The 25,787-nt window shown below is 39.0% G+C and overlaps 3 protein-coding genes across 6 annotated transcripts in view; 1 reads left to right on the plus strand and 2 right to left on the minus strand.

Moving 5' to 3' along the window:
* Positions 1–16,155, minus strand: part of LOC109545381 — a 19,576-nt gene extending 3,421 nt beyond the window's left edge. The window contains exons 1-4 of one of the 2 annotated variants that reach the window (XM_019916046.2): positions 15,995–16,155; positions 13,121–13,393; positions 1,652–1,847; positions 949–1,227 (exon numbers count right to left, since the gene is read on the minus strand). In XM_019916046.2, the coding sequence (XP_019771605.1) occupies positions 949–1,227; positions 1,652–1,843 (471 nt within the window). In that variant the 5' untranslated portion in view covers positions 1,844–1,847; positions 13,121–13,393; positions 15,995–16,155. Of the gene's footprint in view, positions 1–948; positions 1,228–1,651; positions 1,848–6,274; positions 8,353–13,120; positions 13,394–15,994 lie in introns of those variants that run through there. The other variant, XM_019916045.2, reaches the window with a different exon arrangement.
* A 948-nt stretch (positions 16,156–17,103) lies between these two features.
* LOC109545364 lies at positions 17,104–22,522 on the plus strand. Of its 2 annotated transcripts, none has more exons than XM_048663796.1 (11): positions 17,104–18,172; positions 18,353–18,584; positions 18,636–18,844; positions 18,896–19,408; positions 19,462–19,691; positions 19,746–20,124; positions 20,179–20,589; positions 20,887–21,198; positions 21,277–21,666; positions 21,729–22,008; positions 22,065–22,522. In XM_048663796.1, exons 1-11 carry the CDS (start codon positions 17,152–17,154, stop codon positions 22,390–22,392), a joined length of 4,305 nt encoding a protein of 1,434 aa, XP_048519753.1. In that variant the 5' UTR covers positions 17,104–17,151; the 3' UTR covers positions 22,393–22,522. The 2 variants fall into 2 exon arrangements, with proteins under 2 accessions (XP_048519753.1, XP_048519752.1); XM_048663795.1 differs by having other exon boundaries at positions 17,105–18,172; positions 21,274–21,666.
* Positions 22,523–22,855: 333 nt separating this feature from the next.
* LOC109545365 lies at positions 22,856–25,237 on the minus strand. Of its 2 annotated transcripts, XM_019916029.2 has the most exons (4): positions 25,044–25,237; positions 24,496–24,884; positions 24,089–24,200; positions 22,856–24,034 (listed from the first exon to the last, which is right to left on the minus strand). In XM_019916029.2, the coding sequence occupies exons 2-4, from the start codon at positions 24,862–24,864 to the stop codon at positions 23,601–23,603; spliced, it is 915 nt and encodes a 304-aa protein (XP_019771588.2). In that variant the 5' UTR covers positions 24,865–24,884; positions 25,044–25,237; the 3' UTR covers positions 22,856–23,600. The 2 variants fall into 2 exon arrangements, with proteins under 2 accessions (XP_019771588.2, XP_019771587.2); XM_019916028.2 differs by having other exon boundaries at positions 22,856–24,200.
* Positions 25,238–25,787: the final 550 nt, after the last annotated feature.

Below are 25,787 nucleotides of genomic sequence, written 5' to 3' on the forward strand. Positions count from 1 at the left end.
AAGCTCAATTGAGGACTGCTGGATAGAGAACTAAAGTGCGCATTTTTTCCCACGTTATGTCAAGTTGCAAGCGTTTGGGATTTTTCAGCAAAAAAGTAATTTTGAAAATAGTCGCTTCTTGAAAGAACGACGAAAGATATTTGGATCAAAAAAGCTTAATCAAAGACTGGTAAAAAAGAATTAAACTGCACATTTGCTACTTGAAATATTAAATAAGGAACGTTTTCAGTTTCGCCAAGAAAAGTTAATGTTCAGTTTTTCAAACCCGCGTTCAGTTTTTTTTTTATATTTAGAGCACCGTAGAGTTACGAAGCTCAATTAAACAGTGCTGGATTGAGAACTAAAGTGCGCATTTTTCCCACTTAATGTCAAATTGTAAGCGTTTGAATTTTTAAGCAAAGATTAATTTAAAAAATTGTCGATTTTTTCCAACCGCGCTTAATTTTTTTCGGGTATTTAGAAAATCATTGGAGCGAAAAAGCTCAATTAAACTGGACATTTTTCTAGTGCGCATTTTTTCCAAATTGCTTGTTTTCTATCCAAAACGTTTATTAGACCATTGCAGCAGCTTCTGTCAAGTAGCGTACCTTCAATTTTTGTTTTTACATTAAAAAGTTCAACGTGTCTTAAATTGCTAAAGCATTGACGAGTCGTTTTTGGCAGTTGAAACTGAAACTAGACTAGAAATCATATCAATTGATCCCGTGAAAACTTGGTGGAAATTTTTTAAATTTCTTTTGAGAATTCTTCATGCTCATCTGCTTACGGGACACCCTGTGCATCTATCCACTGGGCTGCTGTAGGCTGAAATCCAAAATATCGCGAAAATTTTTGTTTTATGGCCCAATGAATTCTAAAAAGCCTCTTCGCTTCTGCCAGTTTTCGCCTAATGCAAAAAGCTGGAATCTACTGAACGTTTCCCAACGCAGCTAAGCCTAATCTACGAACCTGGGTATCTCGTCTCTGAACTATCACATCTATACTGTTAACAGCATCTAAATTAGGCTGGGGATCTTCCATCACTATTCTGGAATGTCTATAGCAATGCATGACAAAACATCTGACTGCCGTCATTATAAAACCGATAGCCAATAGAATGACGCCCATGCCAATGTAAAAATACCTGTGATCCACATCGGCAGCATTTGGAACAAGCTGAACTAGACCCACAATCAGACAAATGGCTCCTGCTAGAAGGGAGCCTACCACCACTTGAAGAGCTGTTACCTGAAAAAATGCTCCCGCTCCGTAAGCCATTAATTCTTGTTAGCAACTTCATGTTTATTATTCTCTTAAAGCCAGCTAGGCGACATATTTCTTCTGTTTAATGGAAGCAAATGGTGCAATTTATCATTTTTGCAACGCGACTCAGTGGCCACACATTCACGTCAAGAAGAATCGAAACCACTTCATCATGGTCATAGTCGGCTTAATCATGGGTTTCCAGATAAACTGGGGAAATGAAAAAAATTACGTGCGACACCAAGAAGTGGGGCAACAGAAGAGAAAATCGCCACGACGGGAAAACCGACATTAAGGCGCTTTTGTTTAGCAGAAATATGTTGCCTCCAGCCAACTGCGCAATTTGCTGATGTTAAGAAAAAGTGTGCGGATTATTCGCCTATTTTGAATGCGGGAAATTAGCGCTTACATTTCCACACAAGTACACTTCTGGCAGTCTTTCGGTACCATCGTCGTTGGTACCCGGACTGGGAGTAGGGCTTGGACTGTTAGGCGGTAGCCAATGGTCGGCTATGTAAAGTTGGCTGGGTCTTTTGTTTCTTTTGTCTTGTCCTTTGCGTCTTTCATGGCGTACTGCCACTGCTGGCATTGCCCCAATCATTTTACTACAAAATGCCCAGAAAAATAAAAGATTAGTGGGTATATGACATTTCATGGCAATCATGGCAATACTGCATGCATCCAAAAAAAGTCCTTAAGTTCGTCAGCTAGGGAAATTAAGTACAAATTAAAATAGTTGTAAAACTCCGGGCCCCAATCAGTCTGTAGAAACTAGGGAAATGGTTTATATTTGCAATTTCCGATTTCGCTGCCGGCCACCCACGTCTGCTTGACCTCCTTAACTTTTGCTCTTAACATTGGAAATCGTGCTGCTTAGTTCGGAAAGTTTGCCACTTAATTACGCCAAATATCAGTAATGCGATTATCGGATCCCCAGGAAAGATAATTCAGCTGTCAACCGAAGAAATAACAGAAAGTCGCCCCAAGTATAAGCTGAACGAAGCTTTTCTGGCTTGAAGAGATGAGTTTTTGACAAATTTCCGGCCTCGGGATGCGCTCAATTTTTAATTGGGAACTTTAGAAAAATCATCTAAATGGTAAATCGAAAGCTCTTTCAGTTCGCAAAATCAGGGCAAAAACCGCCCCAAATGTACCTACATTCTGTATAGAACAGCAATAAAGTTAAGGGTTTCTGATACCTTTCATCGTAAATATGTAATTCCATCGGCAACAGCGAAACATTCTGAGCATAAGCCCGCAATAAAAGATTATCGCCTATCAGATTTACGACAATAAAGCACTTAATTTTATGTAAGTATTCCCTTCCATTCGTTTTATATTAATAATAAATCCCCAGAGAGTTTCGAGCGTTTAATACCTATTTAATTTTCGCCTATCAAAGCCTGAACATGTGGAATTTCCCAAACCTTTACAAGGCAATGGTTGTTCCAGTCGCTTTATGCTGTTTTGATGAAAAAAGTTATGGATCCTGACGGCAAAATAATAAATGAAACTTTTGCTGAGGTCAGAACTGAGCTTATGAAGTTTAGCTGTTTCGCTTTGGGGATATCTAAGAAAGACCGTTCGTTAACAATTTGCGAAAGAACTACGAACAACGATTTCGGACCAAATGAAGCGGGTTTTCCTTATGGTAAAACAGCAAATAATCGACGTGAACCGAAAAAGCTTAAAATACGAAACCTGTTAAGCATCTTTACGGCTCCACATGTATCAATGTTTTGAGGCCAATCTGGGTCAGCTCTGGCAGAGTAATCGCTTTCTCAAGTTTCCCATAAACGTCCCCTAATGCAAATACGTGTAATCAAGCCGACGTCCTCAAGGCCTCCTCTTAAACCATGAGCAAGACGCCAAATAGTCGGCGAATGCAAAATAATTCGTCGGACGTGTCTCGATACGATTCAGCTTGAGAAAAAATGTTTGAGAGTAAGTCCCTAAAATTGACTAATGGAGGACACCAAAATGTATGAAAAGATTAAACAGATCAAAGTACTTTAAAAGGTTTATTGAATGATCCAAAGAGTATTGTATGTACAAAAGTAAGAAACATTGCAGTCGCTATTCAAAGCTTAAAGCTAGATTTGGTTTAGTCAAAAATCCACCTAAAACCCTTTGACAAATTATTATTAATCCCACTTTACATCTATAAATATTTAGGTGTCTAAACGAATTTAAGTAGTATGAATCAAAACAAATAGACAGTAACAGACAAATAGAAATTTTATACAATTAAACTTTTAACGAAAACACACATTTAGTTTGCCTGCCATACAGCATGCGAATATTAGTAGATATACAGGTATGTATGTGAATAATTTCTTGTATATTATGCTATAAAATACTTTTAATTGTAAAATGCTAAAGAAGGTACGACATCTAGAAATAGTTTTATCGACACGTGAACAACCAAACTGAAAACAACATTTCCAAAAGGTTTCATGCACCTTCTGGCAATTGAAAACATTCAAATTGCGAAATTACCTAATAAATTCAGAGCTTATCAACGTTTCTAATTTCCTACAATCGACTAGAGAATTTCCTAGAAAACTTAAAAATTAAACGTTCAGCCTTTTAATAATATCACGAAAATGTTCAAGTAGTAGCTGGGGAAACCTAAAACGGAAACTTGGTTACTAAGATTTTACTCTTTTGAGGCTCAAAGTGGCAAGGAATAGTCGATTATGCTGAATGCAAGATTTTGATTGTCGGTTGAGGGCTAATGAGCTGTTCGTTTCGCTACTTATCTTAGAAATATTCATTTGATGAAATTTCTTAAGTAGTTTTAAGTATTATCGGCTAACTTCTATGCTAGGATGAGTTTAATGAGGAAAATTTCACTTCTGGAACTTAGTAATAGTAATAACAATGATAATTGAGCGATCAGTTCTTTTCTGGTTTTCAGACCGTCGTCGACCGAAATTTATTCCAGAAGTTTCTCTAGCGCGCCTACCATCTTTATAGGGTGGACAATAAGGAACGAAATAGAATGACAAATTTTTTCAAACGTTATGGCTCTTAACACTGAAATTTTTAAGCCGCGAAGGTATCAAGTTCGAACGTGGCAGCACGCATCTATTGTGAATCTCCCATAGGCACATATGTGTGCGAGTGAGACAACCGATGGCGGCCACGTTCTGGAATGGAAAACACAGTTTTATTTTCATGGCAAATCATGGGGCTGCTTCGGCTGGCAATCGCAACTCTGGAGATGGTAGTTATATGAGACAGCGAAACGTTGCGATAAAATTGCTAGAGCAACAGGTTTAAAATCCCGCTAATTGCGCAATTATCATTTTTATTATTTCAAACTTCTACGCAGATGCTGCTGAAAACGCTACTTATTCTGGTGATGGATGGTGAATTCTAAATAAAAAATCTAGTTAAGCTTTTTCCATTTAGAACTGCTAACTTAGAGCACTCTTTGGTGCAAATTAATGACGTTTCTATTAAAGTATTAATCGCAATAGCAACAACGTCTTACTCGTTAATCCTTAAAATAGTTTTAGATTTAAAAAATCACAGTGCATTTGAAAAAACGTGTTTATAATTTGTAAACTTTACAAGTACCAATTGCATTCATACGTATATTTAGAAATAGAGAATATATAGTTAGATATGCTGATAGTATGATTGGTATTGAATATATGTTGTGTTTGGAATACGTATGTTGGTCGTAACGATCATGACATGTATTTGGCTATACATACAACCATAAAAAAGTATACTGAACATCAATAAAAGCCATATGTATGTATACTGGGTTTTTTCCTATTTGGTGCGTGTAGGCAAAATACTCTTTACTTTGTACCCTTCTGATTCCAATTTATATTTATTTTTCCAATTCCTATAAAACATGAAACAAATGGATATCTGCCTTACTAAGGCATTTTCCAGATTCAGACGGCTTTCATGCTTAAAATTCTATTCATACGAGAAGGGCCAGAACAGACAGGGCGCGCAAGATATCAATTCCCGTTGAAAGAATAAACATGCTCGAGAATATTATGCGGATTGTTTTGTGTCCTTTGTCTTCATTGTAGTCTACTAAATTAATTCAGGTAATAATAGACGGGGGGAAAACTTGCAAACTAAGCATGTTTTTAATGAAAATCGCACTTTGTTCTGTTGCCTTTGTACGTTTGGTAGTGTAATCTAGCAAGAACAAGAACGCAGTTAATTAATTCATTTGGTTTACTTCAGGGCGTGTTGTTGATCAAGACTTCTTGGAAAAAATCCCAATTATCTTGAGAATTTGAGTCCAATCCCGAAAAAATCTTGGAAAGTTAATTACTCTTTACGGGGCGCCGATTACACAGCCAAACTTGGAATTTTTAAACATCCATACAAAAGATATTTTGTTACTGGAGAAATGGCTCAAGCTTTTTAAATACAAAGCCGCAATTGTATTTTTAGCGCAACGAAATTCTGATGCATCCGCAGTTTTTTTTGGACGAAAACAATATTCCTTACTCGTTTGTTAGAAACTAATCCCCGAAACCTCGCGCTTACGGAGCAGCTAATACTGAACCAATTGGTGTAATTTAGGCCTGGGTAACTCTGTGTTGAGTTGCGCTTTTGAGTTGTGACCGCTCTCTGAGTTAATGAGTTTTAGCTCAACTCATGCCGATGACCGAGACTGGAATTCTAACATCTAAAGAAAAGGTCATCAACATTGTTTATGAGTAACGTTTTACCAGTAACGGAGCTGAGTTATTGCGCCAGTGCGTTGGGTTGGCGCACCAGGTCATTTGCACAGTACTGCTAACTCTTAAAAATTAACTCAGTTACCTTTTCTGTAGGAACGATTGCTTGAAAATTCTTGGTCACAAACGGGAAAAATCGGAAATTTTGAAGAAACTTAAAAATTTAACAGATCGATGGAGGTGACGAGTTTTCCAAATGGTTTTGTTACCAACAATGCTTTCGAATTCTCTTATGGTTTTTTGGGAAAACTTTATTGTTTTCGAAAAAAAACAAGAGAACTTTATTTCGATTTTGTCCCAAATTCAAAGGTATTCGAAAAAGACTATTAAGAAGACCACGAGTTTTCTTTTAAAATCGATGTTTTGGTCTTTTTGCATAATTTTTACACAGCTGTAAAGCAGGCGAGTGCCCCAATAAAATTTATTGGGAAATTTTTCACAGAAAATATCTGAAGATTGCTAGTATTCTTGAGTAAAACTTTAGAAAATAATGCGTTTTTTGCGTAGAAATAATTGCGTAAGAAAAACTTTCTTAAATTGCAGACCTGAAATGTTAAAGAAACTTTTAAAATCTTGAAAGCGAGGAAATTGGCGATTTTTTCAAACTATTTTTACGAACTTTTGCTCTGGCCGTTTTATCAAGATAATCTTAATTACTTTCGGTACAAAACTACATAAATCTATTATTATTATATAATTATAAATTCGAAGCTTACCAGGGTTTTCTAACATTCCCTGCAAAGCGATGAATGAGGCGAATTTTGTAACAAAATTATTTTTTCCTTTCTTCGCTGAAAAGACCCCCCATGATTGTCAGGAGAGAAGAAGAGAATCAGAAAATAATTTAGTTTTGTAGTCGGTTTTTGAGAAAATCTTAATGATTTTCGGAAAAAAAACGGCAGCAATTTATTTTCTTTTTTGTCTCGAATTCGACACTCAAAAATCCTGAATAATTCATAGAGAACTATAAATGTGTCGTAAGTCGTGTTGTAAGTTTTCGCGTAAAATACGTTTGACCAGATTTTGTTGGTATTTTTAGGTGAAACTCTTCAAAAGAGAGCGTTTTTCAGTAGGAAGTAAACCCAGCAAAACAGTTTTAACAAACTGCAGAGTCTCCAGAAGGATGGGGGTGACGAGTTTTCCAAATAATTTATTGTAAATTTCCGCTTATTCTGTTCGTTTTTTGATAAACATTCACTTGATTTTTGTCCCAAATTCTTGAAGCTTGGAAGCGAAATTCAGCGACGAAAGAGGCGAGTGTTATAGCAAAATTTATTTTCAAATTTTTGGCAGAAAATACCTTAAGATTGCCAGTATTTTAATACTGACGTTAAAACAAATCTAAAACCAACCAAAGTGATCAACATTTTCCCAGCAATGGGACCGAGTTAGTGCGCCGGTGCTTTGAGTTGGAGCACCAAGCCATTTGCGCAGCCCTGCGCCAACTCGTAGAACTTCCCTGAGTTACCCAGGCCTAGTGTAATTATTCATCCGCACATTGAAAGTGTTGCAGCCTTTATTCCTTCCTCACTTCTACCCCTTGAACGTTTATTTGAGCCTCTCGTCAAGTCGTTAATACTACTGCCGGTGAAAGTCACTAATTCTAGTACTGTCTAGAGTTGAAGCTGTACTGTCTTCCATTGGCTATTAATTCCCTGGATTCCGACGGAGTCCCCGGACTCACACTGGCTGTAGTGGTAGTGGACATGGTTTCGCGCAATTCCAGCGGTTTAATTTCCATTTCGCACCTTTCCATGTCTTCTTCCAGGATTTTCTCCAAATAGGCCTCGCCGTTTAGGATCGTAACCGGCGCTGCTTTAGATAGCGGCGAATGGATGGAGGCAAGCTCGGTAGCTTCCAGACGATTTTTAGTGTCTTCCCGTTGCTTTTCCAGCAGCTGTCTGTGATGTTTGGTGGTCAAACAACCAGTCTCAACATCACGCTCCAATCTGTGGCCGCTTCTGGACCGTGTGAGTTGCGTCTGGACGTAATCTTGCAGCTCTTGCTCCTCCTTGCGGCTCACAACCTTATTGAGTACGATCAGAAGAACGCCCACGATTGTAACAAAGATTCCGGTCATGGTGAGCTCGTTCCACCAACCGCCAGTTTTCCACGACAGTAGATCGTCCGGCAACAGTCCTGATCCAATGAGGAACAGTCCCAGGACCAGAAAACACACCCCTATATGGAGCAGACCTATGGACGTTACTTGGTAGCTCTCCACGTGCTGGTAGCTCGTTCTTCGATTCGGCAGATGCTCCATGCTATCAATACTGTTCGTTTTGGAGGACAATCTTCGCTCTAATGCTCTCTTTTTCGCCTCTCGTTCGCGTCTTCTGCGTTGGCGCTTGATCGCCATCGCCGAATGCAGTCCAGCCGACCCGTGCATCTGCAATCCAAGGGAACATAGTCAGTGATGGTGGTCTTGGTGGATTGTATGCATTCAAAACTGGCATGCGAATGGCATGAAAACTCAACACAGCACTGCACTGTACACAATACGGCCATAACAAGCCAAAAATAACGTCCCATGTGCCGTTTGCGATCTAGAACAGTTCTATTAGTAGGAAATGGTCCTTGTTGGACGTGGTGGCGTGTTGTGAGGTGGTCGGGAATTTTTAAACCCTGCTCTGTTTGTAAATGTGGGATTTGCCCCAGCTATTAGGAAATCGTTTCTGTAGTCCTATAACTTTAAAGTTCATATAAGGTTGCGATTGAATTGGGCTGATTTTATGTTTGGGGGGTTTTGGGGCCCGAACTCGTTAGTTTTCTGTCGGGAAACTGTTCGTTTGCTCAAACCCTTCCAAGACAACAGCTCCGAGCGACTCTATAAGTTCAAGCCTTGCCTTATTTCCATACAGAGTGATTCAAAATCAACGTTACAGCGGATTTTGATGAGTTTTTCCGTTATGTTTGTCATAGTCTGGGAAACCAGCCATGGACCACTTGAGCTAATGAAGCAACTAAGTCAAATAATGGTGTGAATAAGTGATGACTCTCTATCGGTTTTAGAGCGTTTTTCTCCAGAAAAATATCGTCTAACATCAAGCAATAAAAACTGATGTTGTAAAGTGCGATTTTTCAGCAAAGTTGCGCGTTTCAGCAATTAAACGCGTGTAAGAGAGTATGCGTGAACATGCAAATCGTTGAATAATTGCTTCGTGAGCGCAATTTTCAAATGCTGATCAGCAAAGCGTTTTTTTCCTATTTGCATTTTTTCGCGTTTAATTTATTGACAGACTTTCACTTGCTTTCAGATAATAATGATATAAAAAAATAAGTCATTTTACCGCAATTCTCCGAACATTTGCTAATCAAACGAAAAAACCGTCAACATATCAAAAGCGCTAAATTTCACCATTCCAAAGCTTCGTTATTTGCGCGTTTGAAACTTCGATTTCTCTAAATCTAAATATCAAAAAAACAGATATAGACATCAACACACTGCAAAGGGACATTATTTTGCAAACTAAACCACACAAAAAGTCTTTAGCTACAGAAAAAGCAGAAGCATTTTCCATCTGGGAATGAGCAAATAAAATATCCTCCACTCTGTTCCACACGGACTCAATATCATCAGTCTTCCCCTGTCTAACTGCGTATTTACGGCAAGAGATTAAAAAAGGAGGATTTAGCATGCTTCGCGATTAAAAATAAATTGATCGATATTACTGGCAACGGCGGAAAAATTGAAAAAGCAATTATTAAAACCATCCTGGCAGCCAGAGAAGATCGTCTAGATCGTAACCAGTAAAACATAATTTGGCTTCTTCTAATCGCCCTGTTAATTGAGTAAAAACCCGATTTTAACAGGTTTTGTGCCTGAACGTTAAAGGGCAAAGGCCAGGGTTTAATTATTTGTCACCTGGAATTTTTCAGGCAAATTCAACCGTATCTGCGCCTGTAAAAGGACAAAAGACCTCGAAACCGCAGGCAAAGGAGCAACGTTTAATTAGCGATACCAACTACTCAAAAAAAGCAAAATTTAGTATCTGTATTCGGAGGACCGGAAGGATCCAACGAGGTCGGCGGTAGTCATTTATTCCGGAATATAGAGTGGAAGCGAGCTAAACTAGGGCATTCTGAAGTTCTGATTGTTAGTTTCCATAGCAAATCTGCGAGTAATGAAGACTTAATTCGCTGGGAAATTGCTAAGTTGCTTTATGGACAGTTTGATGAATTAATTGGAAAATTCTATAGAATTGTTGGTTTTGCTCCCAATATCTCAGTGTGAGGGTGCAAAGGAACATTAATTTCTCATTATAAATGACCTGGTTTAAGGCCTTTGCGGTTGCTGGATTGATCGAATTCGGCATTTTTCCAGAAACCAAATCTTCCGCTACATCAAGCAGATAACTTTAAGCGACGTGCACCTCGGCTACATTAATGTGTTTTGTGCCTTTTGCGTCGCTGCATTTGGCTGAACACTCAAGAAGATTGCCAACAAAACTAATTAATAAAATATGGGGATTTTAACTCTGAAACCTTGTTTCTATTGGAAAATATTCGACTTTAGTGGGTTTTAATGCCCAATATTATTTGACCTTGTTCCCGAACTGCAAAGATATTAATCTGTGAGTCGTTGAGCGGAAACCTGGCATTTTTCCAGTAGGAAACCATCCATTTTAAATGGCCCCAAGTTGCAGTGTTATAAAAACTCTTTTAGTTCACTTTCTGCATAGACTTTATGGAGCTTTTACGTGGCTGTTTTTGACTTTCAACTGTAAAATTTCTACACTTTCAGAAAAAAATTGTTCGATGCAACAGAACAGTATTTAATATTTTCTAAGCTACGAAATATCCTCAAACAGGCCGGAAAGTTGACACAAAGTCCATCAGGAAATTGCACGGTAATTTTCCATTACATAGGTGCAGAAACGGTAATTACCCTTTATTTTTAAGTAATGAAAATGAATTATTCACAGCTGGTTTGCACAGAGGCAAGCGGCAAACTAATTTACTTTTATTATCGAAAATTGCCTCAATTTCTTGACGAATATAATTAAAACCTCCATTAGTTAGGACTGGTACCGCGATATAAGCTGCTATTGCCTTGAAAGTTGAGACTTGGGAATCTTATCAAACAGTCAACGCATTTAATGCTTGGGCTTTAATTTATCTTACACATAAAATAGTCTTAAGATCTTTGTGTGCAATTATAGAGCTTCTCGTTGCTTGTGCAACAAGCAAAGGTTAAACCAATTCTCGGCTAGTTTTTGAAAATAACTCAAACCAGAAGGCAAAAAGTTCTCAATTTTTTTTTATTGCTATAAAGTACAAAGCCTCCACACAGCCCTATCGCTTCTAATTTATTACACGAAATTCTTGCAAACTGTCCTGGAAATGTGCAAATACTGTTATAGCATGCACATTAGCCACGCAACTGCAACATATCACTCAGTTGAAAGGAAAAACTCAACTTTTCGCTAAATGTGTGTTTCCTCAGTCATTTGCATTCAGTTTTAAAGCGGAAATTTTCCTAAACGTTTACTAATTAATCCATTTTCATAGAATGTAAACCGTTTAGTAGTTTTTGATTGGTTTGGGTAATTAACATTAACATGTTGCGGGGGTTGGGGCTGGAAGCAAAGATGCCTCAATAAAGAGAGCAAAACGTCGACCTTTTTAAATCCAGGTTTTTGTTTCACATCGCTCCAAATCCCGATAAAAAATAAAAATAGCCGCTTTTGCAAAGCATCGTCAAAGCTTCCAGAAATTGTTTACTTTCTTGGGAAATGACTCGTAAAAATCAGGTCATCCAGAGTAAGCCAAGTTCTGCAAACGCCTAATTCGAAATAAATTCCGGATAAATCTCGGGTTATCTGATATGTAATGCACAGTGACAGACCCCTGGAGAGAAAATCGCTACAAGTTTGGAAATATGATACGGAAAATTGACACATACAGGTTGAAACTTGGATTTGAGGGCACTAAAGTGGTGCGAATAGTGGCGCCAGGCCGCTGCGATGATTGATAGGGTTGTTTTCGCTCAATATTGCTCAGCAGGTTTTACCTGAATGCGCTCATTTTATCACAACATATTCAATCTTTAAGTAACCAGGTGGAAACCATTAGGGCTCATGTTTGCAAAAATGCAAAAATATTCTAGCCAGTGATAATCCAGAAGATATTTTGCTGCTACGACGGCTTATAAACCCGAAAACCTCTCCAGCTGCCACATAAAATTTATTTATGAATATCTAGTTCATGTTAATGTTAATCAATTTGCAGAGTTTCTGTTTAAAAAGTTTCCGCCCTTCCAGCAGACGGGCCTTAATTAATAAATAATCAGGTCAAGCGTGAAACCTATCTCGACTTTGCCTAATTTCTCCCTGACGGCAAAATAGATAACAACAGATTCAGCAAATGACGCCGAAGAGAATTTCCTCGTTTTTTACTGTCAGCGACTTGATGGTTTTCCTCTTTTTCTTACTTCTTTCCGTCTTTCATTCCTCGTTCTCTAATAGAGACGAACCGAGGGTGACATAGAATTAAAAATTTAGAGGAACGTCCCTCATGTACTTAATGTACTTAGGAGTTGTTAACCTCTGTTGCTGGAGAAACTCCCCTAGACACCACGAAAAGCTCCTGAATTATCCTCGGTAAAAACAGGGATTTTAAACCATAAAGTTTTCCAAGTGAAACCCTACAATTTACAAAAAAAATAAAATCCCTCTAACCAGCGAACCCTCGGTTGGCCTTAGCCGTTTTACCGAATCGCAGTTCTTCGGTAAATATTTGACCATTTTCGCCGATAAATCAAACGGATAATCCAATAGCAAAGTTTCACAGTCAGACGGTAAATATTCAACACAAGTCTTGGAGTTTGGAACGAAAGTTTCCGACTCTGGTTCGAATTGTGCTGCACAGATGCTGTTCTACTTCAGATTAACTACTTTGAACCTGAATAAATAATAAGGGAAAGTCAATGAGCCAAAAGGCAATTAAGTGCCTGCTACTCAAAGATTATACCCACAGGGAAAGGGCTCTTCACTTTACTTTAGATCACTTGGAGAGGTATTTAATGGACCCAGCAAACGCGGTTGCTTGAAGCAAAAATACTGTAAAAAAGTGCTAGTTTTCTATTTCCGCATTACACCAAAGAAAACACTCAAACAACAACAACTCAAAGCTAAAAAAAGTCGTCAAAGTCTTACCTTGACTATGAAATTCTCCCAAATTGAATAAACGATGTGCTGGTTTTTCTGGACGTTAACAGTTACATAACTTGCGGGACGTTGATGTCACTCAGGGCGACTAAGGATTCGTCAAATTTATCAAATAAACAGAAATAAGAACCGAAAACAGTTCGAACACTTTACGAAAATTGGTCCCAGCAAAGTGTACGTTTCTGTGGCGAAATTACTTCATAACTTAGAGTGGCGAGCAAATTGCGATGAATGTAAAGGGCTGTCTTGATGAGCTGTGATCTGCAACAAAGAAATATGGTTAATGGAAAATTCTGCTCGAATTTCAGACGTTTCGGAAGTCCCATCTACTAACGATTTGTTTGGCATTTAAAATTCATAATACTTCAATAAAAATATGAAATAATACAGTATAAGGACATCGAGTTTGTTCCAAATTTGCTCCAAATTTTTCCTATCAATGAGGAACATTTCTTTCAGCAGAACATTGTGTGTTTCAGTCAATCATGTAATCAGTACCAAGAGGGTTTACTAGCTTTTATGCTGCTATAAACCGGAATTACATTGGGATGCGGGCTTTGGCTTCCAAACTACTCAAAACGGGTCTTAATTTTACGGTATTTTGGATCAGGAAGTTCCAGCGTCTTTGTTCTAGAAAAATAGTAAATCAGTTTTTTGAGGCATTTTGAGGGAAATCAGTTCCGTATCTGCGGTCACAAATCAAAATTTCAGCTTTAATCTTCTGTTCTGTTCGCGTTTATTTTCCGACCAAAACCAATTTAATATAACGACAGCACTTTTAATGATCTACAATTCGTTTTCAATTTTTATCGGCTTAACGCAGCATAATTACTTGATCTACAAAGAATCTACGGGCAAATGATTAGTTAAACCTGCCGATGCACGAGCAGCTTCGCATGTTACAAACTGAGTTAATCGGATTTGGGCTTTAAAGTATCGGTTTTCGCTCCTAACAGGTGCAAATTACAATCTCGTCCTTTAATAATCGGAGTTCGAAGCAACAATTCTCCTTGATTATAATGGCAAAATAACAGGCCAGTTCTCGTTGTAAATTCGGCTGATTAATTGAAATTCCATACAAATTTACACTGTAATTATACACAGACCAATTAAGAATATCAAATTGAAGCCGCTCATCATCAAAAACAATTTTTCCAGACGTTTCAAGAGCATGAATGGCTGGCTTCAGAGATGGTTTCCCCGCTGTTGCAAGCCCGAAAAACTGAACAGTTTAATACGTTTAGGATATTTTGATTTTTCTCCATTTCCCAGTCTGGGGCTTCTCCCATTATTAATTAAAGGGACCAAGCCAGTTCCTCCTTCCGGTCATTTATCTTGTGGTCAATAAGCCTAATGCAGCCGCTAGTGGCATGGCCATTAAAAATTGTACATTTTGTACACTTTCGCGGCAAAAAGTAAGACTACAGTTTTCAGTTTGCTATTATAATCTCCCAGCAAGCCTCAAACGGGCAGGCCAAAAGCCACTTTCAGGTCGCATATTCAAAGAGGCTCTAATCGCATTTTCGCATCAAAGGGATAATATTTGCTTGGAGGTCATAAAAGCGAAATTGCTGGCCTTTACATCGAAGACTTTGGAACTACACGTGGCCGAAAAACGTAAAAACAAAGAAGAAATTTGATAAAAGAAGCACTTTTTGCACAGCTTGGTACTTTTTCCCCTGCTAATTGGCTAATTCGCTGCGCGGCTTAAAGCAGACTCATTTCCATGCCTTGAATCACAATAAGACTTCGCCTTGGATGAGAAATTCGAAACTAATAAGAATTTAGTTGGTAGGATTTAATGCCACTTTCAGCTTTAGCAGAAGATTTAATAACATCATGTATCTTCACTGTTGCTTTGTCTTCGCTCGGCGCGTGTTTCGATTCGGGGGCTTTAATAACACTTTAAACCGAAGTTGAGAGAAGTTTGACTTGAAAAGTTTGTCGCCAAGATTTTCCGGGCAGATAACGTCCAAATACTCATATATGGAAGATTAGGAAGMGTTAGTTAGAAGAGTTAGTTCAAAATTCCATTAAGTACGAGATAAGTCGRAAAAAATTAAACTTGGGATTTGAAATTGCTGATAAACTGCGACTTTTTCATGTAGCTCTATTTATGCCGACCAGAACATTAGCAGCWATTTTTGGAGATTTTACTTCAAAAACTATCGACGCAATATTAACGTASATGGATAAGCAACYATGAAATCTTCCAAAAATTGCCCACATAGTGAACTACAAAAGAATCAAAGTTTTTAGTCTTTTCCAGCAGCAAAATAGAATTTTCCCCATTGCTRTCRAAGTGCGAACTATTAGGAAAGAGGCTTAAGAATTTGACATTATTTTTCTGCGAATTTTTTMATATTGGACTTTTCAGTYTTTCCAGCTTTTACTTGCAGACTAAATGTAAAATATGCACCACAATTGGCAAAGAACATGTGATTTATCGGCGGCAATTATTTAAAAATGCTTTCWAGCAAAACAACATTAAATATTAACATGTTTGTTTAGTCCTCTGTCTATCGGATTTCAGTAAAAATTGATTAAACATAGAGAAAAACCATGATTTGATGTCAACATGGAGCTTTTCAGCAAAGTATAAAATAAAACTAAAATGTGCGTCATACTCTATTAAATTATGAGCGCTGTTTAAAAATCCAAACATTTTTTGAACTTAATACAAAAAAAGCAATTTTCATAAAAATAAATCAGTAGGAATTACAAATTTAATATCACTACAAAAGCTAACAGGCAATTAAAAGCAGCATAAATGTTTCAGATGTATAAACTAAAAATAACTGTGAATCATATTCGAACAAATTATGAACCCAAAAAGGTAAATCTGAAAAATTCGCAACTTACCAGGATTGCAATCACAATTGAGGCCAATTCTAAATTTACTCGCGTAGAGCAGAATTTTTGAGAAATTGTCGTCTCAATACCGAAGGAGAATCAACTGAAACTTCGGGAATGGCACAAATACTACGCTTTATCACTACGCATTGGCACAGCTCTAGAACGACTAACAGAGAAAAGAAGAGGGCTCAAAATGGGCGGTTCCGCTCATATTGATTTTCCATGAAAGCTCTATATTCTATTGCTACGCCATACCAATACGGCAGCAGTGCGTTCGAAGATTTTTGATGGAAAAACCCATGAGGGAAGAAAAAACCACAGAATAATAACACGAAGTAATTAGATGGCAAAATTTGTTGCATCCATATTGGACTACAACCGTGAGATTAACAGACAATTATCTGAGCCTATGGGTGCAAGAAAAGTGGTTTCGTTCAGCTAATCAAAAGTGATCAATCTTCCATTCGCAAGAAAAATAAAATATCTTTGTTCTTGAAAAAGTTTTTCGATGTTTTGTTTTACCGGGGAAACAATCAAAAGCAAACTCCATCTAAAAATTCCTGTTAAAATGCTCAACTCCTGAAGCAATCATTGGTTTAGCCAAATAAGGATTTCCATAGGTTTAGTGAAACTATTGATTGCGAACGTCCTCTAGGGCAATGCACTGGGAGAAAAGCTCTTGTGGACATGGTCGAGGTCTCGAATGCATCTTACCGAACGCCAGAAGTTTTACGTTTTCCGGGAAACTGGCAAAGAGCAACGAATTATTTACACGTTAACTAACACCAATTGTCTTCAGATTTCCCGTTTTTCTAGTCCCGCAACAAAGACGCAGTTTGTTGGGTTTGCTGCAAGCATTTTATTAAAATAATTATCTTGGGAATAGCACAATGAAATTAAAACCAAGTGCGAAACTATGCACTAATGAGTGGTAAACAACCGACATTCCAGCTACCTTCTTGCTTATTTAAATGGGCGTTAAATGAGACGTTGTAACATGAAACACCTCGCATGCACTTTATTTCTTCTGTGCATTTTCCTTATTAACGGTCTATAATGGCATATAATTCATGCATCAGACTTTACAAGTGTAGTAATCAATATGGATTTAAATACATAGAAAAATTGAGCTTTAATGAATTTGTGGACGGTCTGCGGGAAATATGCGGTTTTGCCACAAAAGGTGGCAAAACGGTGTCAAGAAAATGTCAATAAAACCAAGATTTTCCTCCGAAATTTTCTACTACAATTTGCAAGATGGTAAGGGAGAAGCTTCGAACAGCCTCTGGGCGGAAAGTGAAACAGTCGTCAATTCCTTAACAACTATAAGCGAGGAAAGTCCAGAATTAGTGGAAGAAATCCCGAAGCCAAAACGGGAACTGAAAAAACTAACATGGGGCCAGGACTCATATGAGGGCAGCGTTCTACTTAACAATCTTCATGGCTCCGGATTTTATTTCGCCCAGCAAAACGGAGAAAAGTTCTTTTACGACGGCTTATTCTACGCCAATAAACTGGAGGGATACAGTCAAGTGTTTTATGAAAACGGCACGCACTTTCAAGGGCTTTTTCAAAAACACCGCAGATTTGGACCGGGCATTTTAACCCACCCTGATGGAACACAAGACGTTGGCTTTTGGAATGGGTTCTTCTTGAGCCGTTTGGCTTGCGTGATTGGAGGCAATTCAGTTCCCAGTCTGGCTAGCAGCGCAGCAGCAAAAACGAAGCTTTTATGCACCAAATACATGGTTCCTTTGAACCAGAATGAAAACGATTTAGTCCAGCTGGCTCTGGAGCATTTGGGTGTGGGTTCTGATGAAGACAACGTGGATTTTAGTGGGGTTTTCAACGAAGAGATTCGTAACCCCAACAGTTTGTTTTTCCACACTCAACTGTTTGATGAGCACTTTTTTGGAAGCGATAACTGTACAATTAAGGTTTTCCATCAGGAACTGGCCGACGAGGAGGAAGAGGAGATGAGTTCAGTTGATGGGCAGGCGGTTGAAAGAATGGAAAACTTGAAAAGGAAAATTCACGAAGTCAACGAAACTCTGCAAACGTTCATAGTGATTCGCCAAAGCTTGGAAAGGAGGGTCAACAAGTGCAAGAACTGCTGCAGCCGGCAACAACCGGCAGAGAGAAGTGAGAAATTGCAGGCAAAAGAGCAACTTTACACTTTAACACGTAAGATAAAGCTGCAACATTTCTGCGCTCTAAGCGGCTCATCAGTTGCAAAAGCTGCTTGAATGTTGCTGATTGATTTTGTGACTGAGCACATCTTTTCCTTTGGAAATTGGAAATTTTTCCATTTTTTCCTGGCTTTTGACTAAAGCTGCAACTATTCAGCATTGTTTCTATTCCTAGAAAAAACTCACGAAGCAGCCAAAAATTTTCCTTCGGAAAATTCATCACAAAGTCTAGAAATCGTCGCTGATATTAATGCGGAAGATATTGAGGATTTCAACTTACCGGCTTCAACTGCGCAATTGGCAAACTACTCAGATGGTTGTGCTTGCGCCGAAGAAGAAGGCGCTGTTGATTTGGAGAATTTAGAGGAACAACTGCAGAACATTTGGTGTCAAGAAATATTTTACAGGTACTTTAGAAGCAAAGGCCCAAATCTTCCCAGATTTAACATTTTTTCCAGAAACATCAGGGACGAATTGGCAAAAAAACTAGACCGACTGGTCGAAAGAACGTCAACCAAACCCGAAACGGGGGCATTCAAATTGGTGCACGTGAATGAGGTTTGGGCTTGGAACAACGAAAACTCCCTCATTTCCATGCAAAAGCACGCCTTTAAGCATCGCCACTCCGAAGATATGGTGAATTTCAGCGTCCCCAGTCTCATTTTAGGTAACTGGTGGGAAAATCTACGAAAAAGGTTTTAAACTGTTCAACTTGAAGGCAACCGGAAGGAATTCGGGGCAGCGGGAGCGCATGAAGAGATCGGCCAAAAGTTCCTAATGGCCTGCCATAAGGGCAAAAAGGGGTTTGTTAGTGAATGTCTTCGCAACAATAAAATCGATTCAAATTTGTCGGACTCGCGAGGAAATAGCGGAATGTTTTTTGCTGCCGCCAGCAACCAGCAGGACATTATTGCGATTTTAACAAATTTCGGGGCCAAGGTTGACCAGCTGAACGACGAGCAGTTGACGCCCTTATCGCTATGCTTCTTAAAGTACATTGCCCAGAAGAACAGTTGCAAGGATTGGGAAAAGGCCTTTTTGCCAGGCAGCGAACGCTGCGATCTGCCAGAGCTTCCCAAGTGGTACGACATCAAGTCTTTTCAAAGTTCCACGACTAATTCCTCTAAAACATCCACCTGTCGCGAGGAGGGCAGCAATCAGCAGTTACCCTGCTCGAATTTGCGCATTATTGATCTGCTTCGCAAAATTTCCAATTTTGAACAGACCGAAGGTACTTGAGGGGGTTTCCAGAAGTTTGCAACCTTATCCGCTACTGTTTGCCAGGTGTTTTGCGCCCCAGTTGCAGTTCTACCTACGTTTTCGATTTAAGCTGTAACCGCAATAAGTTCGCCAAGCAAACTCAACTAGAATCTGATCGGAGTTTGAGTCTGGAATCGATCCAACTGACCATAATGACGCTTCTGGATTACGGCGCCAACCCCAGTGGGTGCGAAGTGCCCCATCCTCCTTTGGTTCTTTCGCTTTTCACTGAAAATCCCGACTTAGTCAAAGAGGTGGACGGTGTCCGGTTTCTTAAAAATTTCCTGTGGCAAATCCCCTCATTGCAGGTGATTAAAGCCAATGCAGACATCGACGTTGTAATAGATGAGAACGTTTCGTGTCTGCACATAGCGGCCTCTTTGAATCCCAGCTTGGCAAACACGACCATTTGCCGAATAATCGTAAAATATGGTTGCAACCCCAACGTGAAAACCTCCCCAAATCACTGGATTGATAGGAAATATGGCATTACGGGGAAACTGCCGGAAAATTTTCAAGTTGCCGATGACGGGAAAAACGTGCTTCACTTGTTGTGCATGAGAACGGACTTCGAAGGAGATCAGTCGAATTATTTCTGTGCAGTGGCCAAGATATTGCTTGGGACTGATTTGGACTTAAGCGCAATGTATTTGGGGCATACGCCGCTTTCACTGGCCGTGCTTGCAGGTAAAACAGCAAAAATCCATCCAGTAAACCTTAGATGAAGACTATTGGTTGCAGGCAATGTGAAACTTGTGCAATGTTTAATAAAAGCCGATGCATTCGACCCGTACAAGCAACTGGATTATGGCATGGGGAACATTCTGACATTGTTCGCTTTAAAGCGATTCGAAAACGTTCTTCCTCTGGACAAGTGCAAGGCCATGCTTACGGCCCTATTCGAAGTGGGGCTGAACGTATTGGCTAGAGTGGCAAATTCCGAAAATGCGACGGCTTTCGTCGAAGACGAAGACACGTTTTTCGATGCATTTGTTCCGAAAGCCCCCAAGAAAGCGCCGCGCGATAAATCGAAAAAAGACAAACATTACGCGGGAGTAGTCAAGGAATTTTTGAGGAGTTTGGCACGACAAACCCTAATCAAACAAGTGCAGATGGACGTTGCATATTTGCTATTTGAACTGACTGAGGAAGGTAATTTAATTTAGTCTCGAAACTCCAATCAAAGGGGATGCAAACTTGTATTATAGTGTGTATGATCGGGGTTGAAGTTTAGTTCAACCCTTGAATAAAAATATGGCCATATTTTTATTCAAGGTTGAATCCCCTTTGACTGCAGTTTCTTCAATGTGTACACACCCGCTTGTTTCTAATATTTTTTTCTGCCAATATTTTACGCATCGACACTCTCAAGTGCGATTTTTTGCGACTCACCGATATAAATGATTGTGGTACAGAATATTTTTTTTAGTCATTATTACCGTTTAACAGATATGCTGAATAGTTCAGAAATATTCGCCACCCTGGCCTCCCTATACTTAGCGCCGGAAGATCTTCTGCTAAACTTGAAAAAACTCTTCGAATATGGAAAAATCGAGCACGATCGCCTGGATAAGGCGCATGTTAAAACAGTACTGGACTTCGTTAACACGCACAAAAAACCTGTAAAGGCGAAAGCCAAAAAATCCGACAAAAAAACGGGGCCCAAGCCTCAAGAAGCCGATGCCGTTGAAACGCTGCATCTGGAGTTCGAGCGGACTCTTAATCTCCGTTTTATTCCTCCGAAAAACCTGCCCTTGCCAGGTAAGTAAAGTGCTGAAAAAATGCAATTGGAGGAAACTGTTCAAATCCCCACTCAACAACCGTGTGCTCTTTCAGCAGGTCTGGACGACCCTCAAAAATACCTTATATGCTACCACTGCTTACGAGGTGAAGAGAAAACGCTCAAAATATGCCCCCGGTGCCAGATGGTGCGCTTCTGCTCCTCCCAATGCAACAAGTTGAACTTGAAACTCAAAACCCTTCACACATGCAACGTTTTGTTCTACGACATGGCCAATGGGGAGCAAGCGGTTATTTCCAAAGGAGTGGCTTTGAGGGAATTGTCGGAGAAAGTAAGGCAAAAATGCGCGGCCCGCCTGAGCAGGATGAGGGAGTCAAAGTTGGAGGAAGAGGAGCGAAAACTGATGCAAATGTGGCGCGCCGACACATATGGAACAAGGTTCCTTCAAATCAAGCCCTTATTGGATAAAGCGGTTACTAAAAAGAAAGGTGAATTTCCACCTTCGAGAAATTCAGTCAGAAACACTGCTGACGTTCTTTGGGTGTTCAAGGCAAACAGTTGAATTGGGACCTTGGCCTCCTGCAAGGGTTGTTGGAACGGAATTTTCGAAAACACCCTGGAGACGCCTCGTTGTACTCGCTGGAGAACCTTCTGATAAAACTGCATGGGAAAGATTGGTTTAGAATATTGGGACAAACGAAGTCCGAAGGAACAATTCGGACCAAACAGAGCTGGAGCACCAGAAGAAGCACTTTGGGCGGCAGCACTTTGCCCAGCATGATTTTCCAACTGCCCGAACCAGAGGAAAAGCTGCACCGCAAATCCTGCAAGTGCGGCGTTCGTTTGCAAGCACTGTTTTTCGTTGTTTATCTTGAGTACCCCATAGGTGCCCCAAAAAAATCGCTCGATCCAAGTCTAACGATAAAATTAAAGCAAACATTCAAAAGGCTGATAATGAACCGAAACATGAAGACGATCCCAACGTTAACGAGTTAGAGCTTTTGTTCAGCCAAGCAGAAAAGCGCCCAGTGATTAGAAAACTGAAAAAGATCCCTACAAGGTACCAAAAGTTCGTGGAAATTGTCGCAACATATTTTCCAGATTTCGACATTTCCCAATGGCTGTTACCATACGCCTGTTGCAGTGGCGGGCAGCTTTTCTATAGGTTCTGCTACAATAATGATGTGTTTAAGGAAAGCTACAGTTTCACCTAATTGGACAGTCAACAGGCACTGAAAATCGTACTTCCGATATAAAAATTTATTCTAAAATTTGTAAAATTATAACTAAAAACCATAAACTATAAAGGCACTAGGAATAGATTTTGGACGTTCAAGACTTCAACTATCTTTTATTAAAAATTAAGTCAAAATCGCATAATTTAAAAATATAACACCCTCTCTATACTTGGCCATTTTCACGCACTTCTATTGAATAATGCTGTGAACGTTTTTTTGCTTCAAGAAAAACCGAACTTCTTGCTTCACAAACTGCTTGTTGGGTATTTCGCCTCAAAAATTTTTGTCTTTAAAAAAGACAGAATTCTTAATGCGAAATAAGAGCACTATTTATCAATCTGTAATAAAAGACGTGAGGAAATGCTGTCTTATTTTAGACAAAATACCCAACAAGCAAGTTAAAAAGTAAAAAAATTAATCCGTCTCAACAATATAGAACTTATCTACAACTTAGTTTTTGGCTTGTCTCTAATGATCAGGATAAACATTTCCTTGATTTCCAATTAAAAAAAATATATTCTCTACAACGTTCAAAAGAATCACATAACTCTTAAAAGCCGAAACAATTATTTCATTGGTCTCACGATCATCCACATTATAGAAGTATGGGGCACGTCCAACAAAACCCTTCTTTGACGCACATTAACCATTAGAATGGGCTGTAGTTGCAATGGAAAGTCTTAGGTGGAATGATTGCCGTTAAGGCGCATTCCATTGCAATAACACGCACGTTTCTTTGGCATTCAGACTTGAGAGATGGACAGGCAGTTTTATGTAAGCGAAAAGCTTAATGTTCATTTTTCACTGTCTACTTTCAACTTGGAAACAACCGTAAACAAACACAATTCAGCTTCCAGATAAACTACTCACTGATTAGCAGTTGCCTTAACTTAAATAAATGGCAAATATGTAGGTTTTTTTGTAATTCTGAGCTCTGTAATCGGTAAAAACCCCAACGAAGGTTCAGTAATTAAAATGTTTTTCTTGTATTTTCTTAATAAAAACTGTTTAATTATTAACCACTTTCAAAGGTGTTTCCACCCAGCGTCATTCTGTCTTAATCAGCATGGATTTGTCTGTATAATAATAGACAATGTACAAACAATTACTAAGGTGCGCGCTCCCAAAAGGAGGCAGCTTCGAAAATAATAATTTTAGATTGGATATTTAAGTTGTCAAATCAACTAAGGTAAAGGTGGAAAATCTTGCAACGACTTCAAGCTCAATCGTTGACAATTTGATTTCTTACCGCTCCAAGGAAACCGAGGCGGCGAATTAGTTCTTTGCCTCCACGGCAAATTTTCATACTTGCTATTTTCTCCGTCTGGTCTATTAGACGACTTTTTCTTGGGAGTCTTTTGACTTCCCGCTGGCACGCTATTGCACAAGGCAGCTTCATCTTTACCGGAACTTGCCTCATTTTCCCGTACCAATCGGTGCTGTTTCTGCTTGTGTCTTTCCCTGCACTGTTTAAGTAGCGTGCTGATCGGCACAGGTGCTGGCTCATCTACTGAAACGTGTTGACTTTCCGTCTTTAGACCTGGTTTTGAAGGAGATGGTGTTTCCTGCTTTATACAATCCTCAAACTCATCGATCTGTTTTCTTGAAGGCGATGAAGCTGAAGTATTTGCTACCGATTCTGTATCAGATTTTACATCTGGTTGGGCCTTACCACTATTTTCAGCTATTTTAATCTCTTCCATTGCACGCTCCAGTCGTTTGGCTCTCTGGTGGGCGCGTATTGCATTTTCCGTAATTTCATTTGCGTATCCTAGTGGTGCTACCTGAGGAAAAACAGATATTAATTATTGGATTAGATCAAATAATTAAGCAAAACTGCGTGTCGCAAGAGATTGTATCTCTTCTCTCTTAATGATTGAGTTATTGCTCGCATTGAAAGTTCGAAATTAACTTCAAACTCACTCAACTAATGTGCTCCTGATTCTTTGGCTTTTAAAACTCCGATGACGCCTATTTCCTTCATCTCTAGTTTGAGCATTGCGTTATTGAAAAAATGTGTTTCTTCTAGATTACTTATCCCAAAACATGTTTGCAAGTTCAAGTAGAGTGTATGCCTACCTTTCTAATATCTCGAATCAGTTCCAGGTCATCTTCCGACAACCCAACTTGATGTCCAGGTGGATGAAATATATTTCGGCCTCCTCGTCCTCGGCCTGAAGTAACGCGAGTCACATGCTGTTCATTTCTGTAGAGAATCGCCTCCGGATTGTTTTCTTCGTCTTCGCTAGTAGCTGGGCTAGTAGCTGTATACGCTGTAGTTTCTGGACAGCTGTAGTCAGCATCAAATATACTAGCGGCGTTGTTCTCCCTGATAATTTGTTGATATCTTTGGATAGTTATTGGGGGAGGAGCCAGTATTTCCGGAATGGGCCCCAGTTCGGAATACTGCATGAGCTCGCGCTCAAAATCATCCAAGTCTGCGCTCATGATGACCTGGGCAGTTTTTCCTAGACCAAAAATTCCTTAATTGCAACCTATTCAATATACACGTATTTTTACGTTACGTCCAGGATTTGAAAAAGTTTTTGCTCTGAAAGTAGTAGTCAATATTTGAATTAACATTGACTTTAAAATTTTACGTGGTGAATGGCGTCTTTTTAACGTACCTTGAACAGCTCTGATTTCTGTCACACTGCTACTTATTTTTATACCAAGTTGTTCGAAACAACCTGCTGCTAATAGTCGACAAGGACTTGAAGATTAGGGAAAATAACATTGTCGCAGAGACAAGACTTGTCTCTGATTGTCGTTTTTTAAGGTTTTGATGTCATTATTTGGTGACACTGGCAGCAGTGACATGGCCGGGTCTGACTCCCATACCGCTTACATCCACTTACATTTTAGAGTAACGTTGCAGAAGGTATTGCTATTCCCGAAAAGGAAAAGGATAGAGCTAGTTGCGCCACTTTAAAATCTAACTTTTTTTAAAGGAAATATGTTTGATTTTGTTACTGTTTAATTTTACTAAAAATAATATTTAGTTAACAGAATTGATTGAGAAATGAAAATATTTAATTCAAAGAAATTTGGCTCTTTTAAGCAAATTGCATTTTTTAACTATTTACGGTGTTAGCAAAAATAAGTGTTTTATACAGACATGAATTTAAAAAAAAAGTACAGAACCCAAATTAAACATAATTAATGGACAAAAGGGATTTTTTTATAACGAGACCCTTATCCTTTTCCTTAAACGCTTTGTATTTTTTCAATTATAAAAAGTTACTAATTGTTAAAAATAATTATTTGCTAGTTTACATTTTTTTATTTATGAGCGGAAGAAAAGCAGTTCTATTCTCAAGTGGTGCAGACATTGACGTTCCAACATATGGGATTTCACATTTATTATTATT

Source organism: Dendroctonus ponderosae, unplaced genomic scaffold (genome assembly GCF_020466585.1).
Source record: "Dendroctonus ponderosae isolate FM_Combo_2020 unplaced genomic scaffold, Dpon_F_20191213v2 Dpon_F_20191213_2, whole genome shotgun sequence".
Taxonomy (NCBI): Eukaryota; Metazoa; Arthropoda; class Insecta; order Coleoptera; family Curculionidae; genus Dendroctonus; species Dendroctonus ponderosae.